This window comes from Alosa alosa, chromosome 15, assembly GCF_017589495.1.
Source record: "Alosa alosa isolate M-15738 ecotype Scorff River chromosome 15, AALO_Geno_1.1, whole genome shotgun sequence".
Lineage (NCBI taxonomy): Eukaryota > Metazoa > Chordata > Actinopteri > Clupeiformes > Clupeidae > Alosa > Alosa alosa.
The window spans coordinates 32,120,611-32,130,610 of NC_063203.1; the positions used below are offsets into that span (position 1 = coordinate 32,120,611).

Genomic DNA, 10,000 nt, shown 5'->3' on the forward strand with positions numbered 1-10,000 from the left:
CAGTTGTCCTTTTTTGAATGGAGAATCTAAAACAGCAGGAGTGGGCGTGGTGGACCAACTGAGTGCAAATCTACGTATGGACCCACGTGTGAGTGCTTCCTTATCTCGGCACGCAACATCATTAAGAAAGCGCTTGCCACTGCAAAGATGCACATAGTATGACAATATACAGTACACCTTTATACTTATTTCTTTATATATAATATATAATTATATTCGGCTTATTGACCGAATTAGTTGAAAACACCTTTGAAAACTTGCCCCTCCACTTCCAATCAACTACTACAGAAGGCTATTCATCAAACGTCTATCATCAAAAGAAGCAAACAACGAGTATGTTAATAATTATAGGGCTATCACAATTAAAATGCTAACCATATGGTATTAGGCAAACAACTTGTGTTGTGCAAGTAAATACATGTAGCAAATAGCATATAAATGGAATAAAGCTCTTAAAAAATTCACATGGAGGTTTGATTTGAATGACAGCAAAATTCACATGGAGGTTTGATTTGAATGACAACATAATTACCATTTGAATGAACTAAGCCTGGCTGTTAGCCTGGTTGGGACCAGGCTAGGTGCAGAGAATAAATCCCCATGGTAACTTGTGCGCAATCTCTTTTGTGAAACCAAGTCAAGACTAAATTCATCCAGGATAACCAAAAAATCCCAGTTTAATCCCAGTTTAATCCCTTATCCAGGATAACCAAAAAATCCCAGTTTAATCCCTTATCTAGGTTTTGTGAAATAGCACTCAGGAGAGCTCCCTGATATCTGAGATCAGATGGGTAAATAAACACAGTACAGCAACCGTCATCCAATCACATTACTTTAATTAAACCGTCGTCCAATCATATTACTTTAATTAAACAGCTGTCTGTTAATGTTTACTTGACAACTGAAACACCAAGACTGATTCATGACTATGGTTTTATAGTTACATTTCAGGAAAATACATGCTTCATCCTTCCCTGTGAAACACACACACTCACACACACACACACACAAAACACACAAACCAGACACCCACAACCACAGACATACATGTTGACATTCACACATCCTCACATTTTCCAAACACTCACACACATGCACACAAATACACACATGCATAAAATAAAAAAGATAAAAAGACAAATCCAAATCTTGCCGTGTTTATTTTTATCATCAATAAATTACTCCTTACAAAGTGAAATGGATTGTTTGGCATTCCATCCGCCCCATTAACTGTAGATTATATACATGAACACGTACACACATACACACACACACATGCATACACACATGCAAAAGCGTAGCCTTTTAACTGAAATTACATTATGTACAAGCCACACAAATGGGAAAATGTATGTGTGACATCCTTCATATGGAGCCATGTATAAAAACATGTGTGATCGTGAGCGTGCTAACAGGCTAACATGCATGTTCATGTGTGGGTGATGGGGAACTTACAAACATGCTAATTGCTATGTTTATGTGTATGTGATGTTAACATTTTACATGCTAACTGCTAACATCTTACATGCAAACTGCCATGTTTTTTGTCTGTGTGATGTTTATGTGCTAACATGCTAACTGGCATGATTATGTCTATGTGATGTTAACTAGCTAACATGCTAACTAGCCTGTTTATGTCTGTGTGATGTTAACCAGCTAACATGCTAACTGGCATTTTTATGTCTGTGTGATGTTAACTAGCTAACATGCTAACTAGCCTGTTTATGTCTGTGTGATGTTAACCAGCTAACATGCTAACTGGCATGTTTATGTCTGTTTGATGTTAACCAACTAACATGCTAACTGGCATGTTTATGTCTGTGTGATATTAACTAGCTAACTGGCATGTTTATGTCTGTATGCTGTTAACTAGCTAACATGCTAACTGGCATGTTTATGTCTGTATGCTGTTAACTAGCTAACATGCTAACTGGCATGATTATGTCTATGTGATGTTAACTAGCTAACATGCTAACTGGCATGTTTATGTCTGTGTGATGTTAACCAGCCAACATGCTAACTGGCATGTTTATGTCTGTGTGATGTTAACTAGCCAACATGCTAACTGGCATGTTTATGTCTGTGTGATGTTAACCAGCCAACATGCTAACTGGCATGTTTATGTCTGTTGATGTTAACCAACCAACATGCTAACTGGCATGATTATGTCTATGTGATGTTAACTAGCCAACATGCTAACTGGCATGATTATGTCTATGTGATGTTAACTAGCCAACATGCTAACTGGCATTTTATGTCTGTGTGATGTTAACTAGCTAACATGCTAACTAGCCTGTTTATGTCTGTGTGATGTTAACCAGCCAACATGCTAACTGGCATTTTATGTCTGTGTGATGTTAACCAGCTAACATGCTAACTGGCATTTTTATGTCTGTGTGATCGTGAGATGGCAACAGGCTAACATGCATGTTCATGTGTGGGTGATGGGGAACTTTACAAACATGCTAATTGCTATGTTTATGTGTATGTGATGTTAACATTTTACATGCTAACTGCTAACATCTTATGCAAACTGCCATGTTTTTGTCTGTGTGATGTTTATGTGCAACATGCTAACTGGCATTTCGATTATGTCTATGTGATGTTAACTAGCTAACATGCTAACTAGCCTGTTTATGTCTGTGATGTTAACCAGCTAACATGCTAACTGGCATTTTTATGTCTGTGTGATGTTAACTAGCTAACATGCTAACTAGCCTGTTTATGTTCAGCGCGATGTTAACCAGCTAACATGCTAACTGGCATGTTTATGTCTGTTGATGTTAACCAACCAACATGCTAACTGGCATGTTTATGTTCTGGGTGATATTAACTAGCTAACTGGCATGTTTATGTCTGTATGCTGTTAACTAGCTAACATGCTAACTGGCATGTTTATGTCTGTATGTTGTTAACTAGCTAACATGCTAACTGGCATGTTTATGTCTGTGTGATGTTAACTAGCTAACATGCTAACTGGCATGTTTATGTGCGTGTAATGGAGTGTGTCAGGGGTGCAGAGAGCTGTGCCCCATGGAAAATCTGCAGCAGCCAATCAGAGAGCAGGCTCAGATCACCTGCCAATCAGACAGCAAGCTCAGATCACCTGCCAATCAGACAGCAGGCTCAGATCACCTGCTTGCCAACAGTTGAACAATCATTTGGTCAGTGCCTTTCACTAGGAAGTAGTGAATACTTGAACCATACATTTGACATGAACCATTACATTTGGAGCCCGTGTTTAATCCCTAATGCATTACTGTGCACAGCAGTGTCGTGTTAAAAAAATAGAAATATTTCGGTTATTTCACCAGCGGAGTGTTGAAATTTGTAAACAGAACGTTTGCAAACAGTGTTCTGCCTTAAGTTCTCGGGAAACATTTTTCATTTTCCAAATAATGCTTAAGATTTCTTCTCTGGATAAACAGGAGGGGACAGCGCCCACTGTCATTGCTTGCTGGCTTGTGTGTGTGTGTGTGTGTGTGTGTGTGTGTGTGCACGCGTGTGTGTGTGTGCGTGCGTGTGTGTGTATGTGTGTGTGTGCGTGTGTGTGTGTGTGTGTGTGCGTGTGTGTGTATGTGCGTGAGCCGCAGGTGTGTGTATGTGTGTGTGGAGTGGTGGCGTGTCTTGAGGAGTGTGTGTGTTATTAAAAAATGGTTTCTGGTTTATCAGACTGTGTGTGTGTGTGTGTGTGTGCGTGTGTGTGTGTGAGAGTGGTTTCTGGTTCATCAGACTGGGTTAAGTGTGTGTGTTTCTGGGTTGTTTGGATGTATAATTGTATGATTTAGTCCCTTAAAGTGTCTTTTCAGTCTGAACAATAATATGGAAAATGCAGACAATCTCCCCACTCACACACACACACACACACACGTCTCTCTTTCGCAGAATATACACACACATCTCCCCGACGTCCTGAGTCTCATTCCTGTGAACTCTGGTCACATGACCTGCGGCTAGTGGGAAGCGCCATGAGGTGGTCACTCTGAGCTCCTGCTGTGATTGGTGGAGCCGTGCGGCGTGCGTTAGAGGGGCCCGGTGCTGGAGTGGGAGAGTGAGAGGCCGTGGGAGTGTGTGTGCGCGTGCGATTGTGAGCGTGAGTGTGTGTGGCGGCCGCGTGACCCCTGCGCCTGCTGGATACGCTGACACTCGCGCAGGTTCTGAGCGCGCAGCTCGGCACTCTGGATCTCCTCGACAACCCGCCACGGAAACCAGCCACGCTCCCCGTCATGAAGCCGCTCACCCAACACCCAACCTGAGTGGGAGAGGAAGAGAATGAGTCAGATGCACACACACACACACACACACACACACTCATGAAGCCGCTCGCCCAACACCCAACCTGAGTGGGAGAGGAAGAGAATGAGTCAGATGCACACACACACACACACACACACACACATGCACACACACACACACACACACACATACACACACACACACACTCATGAAGCCGCTCGCCCAACACCCAACCTGAGTGGGAGAGGAAGAGAATGAGTCAGATGCACACACACACACACACATACACACACACATGCACACACACACACACACTAATGAAGCCGCTCGCCCAACATCCAACCTGATTGGGAGGGGAAGAGAAGGAGTCAGATGCACACACACACGTACGCGCACGTACCTCAACCCCTCACATACACACTCCACTCCCTCACACACACACCCCACCCCCTCATACACACCCCACCCCCCTTTACACACACACTTACATTTCACCCCCCTCACACACACTGCGCTACCATAACTTGATACAAAAGTTAAAGTAGCTGTGTCTCAACGTTGCTTGGCAACGTCTCTAGGAATAACCCGTTATATTTCTAGTTGCTGTGCCTTTACTTTATGAAATTTTGCCAGGTATTTATAGTAACAGTTTTAGAAAAGCAATGAGCCACTCGAGTCTGTAGGTTACACTGATTCTACAACAGCTATGGGGAGTTTTAGCTAGCTAGTTTCCACTAGCGCGTCGTGCCTAACAACGCCCCATAGCTGTTGTAGAATCAGTGTAACCTACGGCCTCTCAGGGCTTATTGCTTAAATGTATTTTAAATTGTACATGAGTGTCATTTTAAAATGTGTATTACATTGCTCATACTTACAGTGATAACTTAGTGTACTAATGGAACTTAGTGTACTAATGGATGGAACTCAGTGTACTAATGGAATGTATAATACAGTGATAACTTAGTGTACTAATGGAACTTAGTGTACTAATGGAACTTAGTGTACTAATGGAATGTATAATACAGTGATAACTTAGTGTACTAATGGAACTTAGTGTACTAATGGCAGAGGTGGGAGTAAGTCACACATGTGCAAGTCACAAGCAAGTCTCAAGTCTCACCCCTCAAGTCTCAAGCAAGTCCAAGTCATTTTTTGTGACAGTCAAGCAAGTCAAGTCAAGTCATAGCTTGGGTCAAGCAAGTCAAGTCAAGTCATAGCCAAATCATTGAAATTCATGATGAATTACCCATGTTTTCATTTTAAAATAAGCTACAATAGGCTAGTTATGAACTGCTGGAGTTTTATTTGTAACAAACAAATAGACATTGCATTCATTCAAGCCACATAGCCTACATCTGAACGGTTTATAGAATAAGATGAAATGTATACAAATAAAAATAAATGTATTTCAAGTAGACCTATTATAAAACATCCTATTATTGTTTCAATATGCCTCAAATATTAGGTAAGCTACATCAAATCATGAAAATATATTCAAACAGTTCAAGTTACACCTGTCCTGACCTGTCACATCTCCAGGGAACCAATAATGTTGAAAAAGTGAACTAATCAATCAATCAAACGCTGCCGCCAACATCACTGCCAAACTATGACAAGCGCGACAGCGCAATGGGTTTTAGGAGGGTTTAGGACCGTCAATGCTATATCATATTATACTTATACATAAGCCTAACATGTGAAATAAGCTACTTTTCTATGCTGATTGCTGGCAGTTAGCTAGGCCTTCTGTTGTAAGCCTAATACTAGGCTGTAACGTATGGAACAAGGACATGTTTAAGAGGGAGGGAGAAAGAGAGGTGCTTACTTTAGGTTACATTGGCAACATTTTCGCTATATATCAAGATTAGACAAGAAAATGTTCCACTTTGCCATTTCACACATTTTAACCTAATATGGCGTTAACTAAAAAGCATAATAGATTCAAAGTCAACTCTTAACATGCCTCAAATTTGACGTTAGGTTTTTTAACACGACTAACTTCGGATGAAAATCAACGTGGTGGTGGTTATGTCGCTATTTTGCACACTTGCAGACTGCTGTTCATTTCTCCTTTGACTCATCTGTCTAGCCAAACATTATTATGTTTTGGTATAAACGTAGAGCCTTCCATATTTGCAAGTTAGCCTACCTCAGTCTGCCTCATTTGATCTGGCACTTGCTGTTTGTCTGTCGCGTCGCGTCACTTGGTACAATGACCAGTTTGCTCGCGTGACGCATGCAACAGCACCTAAACAGATTTTCTAAAATCGTAAAGTTAACTCCTTAATATCTATGAAAAAAATAAAAAGTCAAGTCATTTCAAGTCATTTGTCTCAAGTCTAAGTCAAGTCTCAAGTCATTAATAGCAAGTCAAAGTCAAGTCGAGTCTTTTATACATGTTGATCAAGCAAGTCTCAAGTCTTAAAAAATGTGACTCGAGTCTGACTCGAGTCAAGTCATGTGAGTCGAGTCCCCCATGTCTGACTAATGGAATGTATAATACATTCTGAGACAATTGTAACACTTTAAATGTGTTTTTCATTTCGTTAAATAGAAGTGTATGCAAGTTCCCAGGACTGCACTATGAGTTCCTGCGTGGTTCAGCGCGATTTCATTTTTGTCTCAAATCGTAAGCATCTCTCCTTGATCCGCTAGCTGCTTCAGTGTGTTCATGATAAGTGAACTTGAAGTGTGTTATTACAGTTTTTTTCAATCGCTAGCAAGCGCTTATCCATACTTCAGATACTTTTTCTAAACTCTTAACACAGACTCACACCTACAAAACACAATTGGCCAAATGGATAATTTTCTTCTCAAAAACACATTTTGTTAAATATATACTAACTCTTCATTTCAAAACAGAACACATATTTCTCTCCACACACTAACTTTACCAAAAACACTAGAAATCTGACTCTTCACAAGGTACATGCAGTCAATCAAAGTACACCAGGTTTCAAAATACTGGCTATTGTTGACATTACAAAAACTTTTATGTTAGACTTAGACTTTTATGTTTCAGTTTTACAGGTATTTGCATGCAAAACATGCTCTATCCACAGTTTTTACACTAAATTTCTTGGTTGGGAACTGTGTGTCCACATGTTATGTGCACATTCAAAAGCATTCCAGTAAAAAGCAAATCAGTTTTTTTCCCTTTACTGTTCACTACAGGAGGTTCAGTAGAAATACTGTTTACAGTATGATAGAACAGAAAAAGTTTTACAGTATTGCTTACAGTGAACAAAATATCCATGAAACACACAAGAGCATTCTGAACAAAAAACAACAGCAAAAAGCCCAGATAAAAAGGGGAGAACTAAAAAAAGCACAAAATTACTGTATCTCATCTCTGCGATCTTTAAAGTTAGGCCACATGTTTTCATCAACATCGCATCTGATATTATCCAAGGCGATGCACCTGAGATAAAACCATTTGATAGCAGAAGCAGAGCAGAAGCAGAGGTTTTGATGTAGTGTATCTAAGGTTTGGAATATTGTGTTTGCTATTGTGGGATGTTGTGTGTTAACATTAGTAAATACTACAAAAACAATCCATAGTTTTGTTGGGAGGTATAGCTTGTCTGTTAAGAAAATGTAAGCATTGCGGAAATGTGTTCACTGACTGCATATTGTGTGAAAACGACATGACGTGTGAATGGTATGGCCACAAAAGACAGATGCTGTGCTAATTGTGTTTAGAGTTTTGAAAATGTGACAACTGGTTAGACAAACGCTTGTTAGCGACTGAAAAAAACTGTGAGTAAGTGACAGTGATAATACATTTTTAATCTACTGGTAACAGATTGAAAATACACTATAACGCCACTAATCAAAAATGTATGCTGCTGTAATACTATATTTAGTATTTTTTTCACCTGCTCACCTTCCCACACACACACACACACACACACACACACACACACTACACACACACACACTACACACTACACAGCTCACCTTCCCACACACACACACACACACACACACACTACACACACACACACTTTACGTGCTCACCGTCGTCTGAATTCTCCAGGACGTGCAGAACGTCGGCCATCTCAATAGAGAGCTCATCAGGCTCCTGGGCAGAGTAGGATTGGACGCACTGGACCTGAGGGGCATCTGACACACACACACACACACACACACACACACACACACACACACACACACACACACACACACACACTCACGTCACAGGATGATCTATAAGCACAAACAGCGGATGTGTTCGGCATGGAGTGTGTATTGTGTGTGTGTGTGTGTGTGTGTGTTACCTGGTTGATGGGCGCTGGTTGACATGAAACGAGTTCGCCGATTTGGTGTGAGAGTACACATCCACCTCAGTTTATCACTCCTAACAAACACACAAACACACACACACACACACACACACACACACACATATACATTCCTCAGGTTAGTCCTTCAACCCTGTTAAATTCAAGCCTAGAGACACATATTCAACCCTGTTAAACTCAAGCCTAAATCAACATGTAGTTGTTTGTGTTGTTGTTTGTGTGTTTGTGTTGTTGTTTGTGTGTGTTGCTGTTTGTGTGTCTGTGTTATTACTTGTGTTGTTGTTTGTGTGTTGTTGTTTGTTGTTACTTGTGTTGTTGTTTGTGTGTTTCTGTGTTGTTACTTGTGTTGCTGTTTGTGTGTTTGTGTTGCTGTTTGTGTTGTTGTTTGTTGTTACTTGTGTTGCTGTTTGTGTGTTTCTGTGTTGTTACTTGTGTTGCTGTTTGTGTGTTTGTGTTGCTGTTTGTGTGTCTGTGTTGTTACTTGTGTTGTTATTTGTGTGTTTGTGTTGTTGTTTGTTGTTACTTGTGTTGCTGTTTGTGTGTTTTTGTTGTTTGTGTTGCTGTTTGTGTTGTTTGTGTTATTGTTTGTGTTGTTGTTTGTGTGTTTGTGTTGCTGTTTGTGTGTTTGTGTTGTTGTTTGTGTTGCTGTTTGTGATGTTGTTCGTGTTGCTGTTTGTGTGTCTGTGTTGTTACTTGTGTTGTTGTTTGTGTGTTTGTGTTGTTGTTTGTTGTTACTTGTGTTGCTGTTTGTGTGTTTCTGTGTTGTTACTTGTGTTGCTGTTTGTGTGTTTCTGTGTTGTTACTTGTGTTGTTGTTTGTGTGTCTGTGTTGTTACTTGTGTTGTTGTTTGTGTGTTTGTGTTGTTGTTTGTGTTGGTTGTTTTTGTTGCTGTTTGTGTGTCTGTGTTGTTTGTGTTATTGTTTGTGTGTTTGTGTTGCTGTTTCTGTGTTTGTGTTGTTGTTTATGTTGTTGTTTGTTTGTTTGTGTCGTACATGCTGCTGGCCTTGAGCAGGTAGCTGACCCCGCGGTCCTCCTGGTTCTCCAGCAGCTTCAGGCTGAAGGCGTGCGCCAGCGTCTGGCCCTGGTCAGTCAGGTCCTCTGTGCGCAGCATGGAACGGCTGCAGGAGTCCAGCACCAGGAAACGATCCCCACTGTACACACACACACACACATGCACAACACTTTTATGTTTTTTTTTATTTCTGTTAGTGTGAGTTCATGTGTGTGTGTGTGTGTGTGTGTGTGTGTGTGTGTGTATGTGTGTGTGTTCATATGTGTGTGTGTTCATGTCTGTGTGTGTATTCACATGTTGTGAATTTTGTCTTGAAGTCTTGAATTTCCGCTGGGGATCAATAAAGTATCTATCTATCTATCTATCTATCTATGTGTGTGTGTGTGTATGTGTGTGTGTGTGTGTGTTCACATGTGTGTGTGTGTGTACCTGGTGGGCTTGGTGACTA

General features: G+C 40.6%; 1 protein-coding gene across 6 annotated transcripts in view; it reads right to left on the bottom strand.

The window, feature by feature from the left end:
• Positions 1 to 3,640: 3,640 nt before the first annotated feature.
• ngef (neuronal guanine nucleotide exchange factor) overlaps positions 3,641 to 10,000 on the bottom strand; it is a 49,329-nt gene continuing 42,969 nt past the window's right edge. For all 6 annotated transcript variants that reach the window (XM_048264973.1, XM_048264970.1, XM_048264972.1 and 3 more), the window contains exons 12-16: positions 9,982 to 10,000; positions 9,533 to 9,691; positions 8,517 to 8,596; positions 8,257 to 8,361; positions 3,641 to 4,252 (exon numbers count right to left, since the gene is read on the bottom strand). The exon at positions 9,982 to 10,000 is cut by the window's right edge and continues 142 nt beyond it. In XM_048264973.1, coding sequence (XP_048120930.1) covers positions 4,023 to 4,252; positions 8,257 to 8,361; positions 8,517 to 8,596; positions 9,533 to 9,691; positions 9,982 to 10,000 — 593 coding nt within the window. In that variant the 3' untranslated portion in view covers positions 3,641 to 4,022. The remainder of the gene's footprint in view (positions 4,253 to 8,256; positions 8,362 to 8,516; positions 8,597 to 9,532; positions 9,692 to 9,981) is intronic.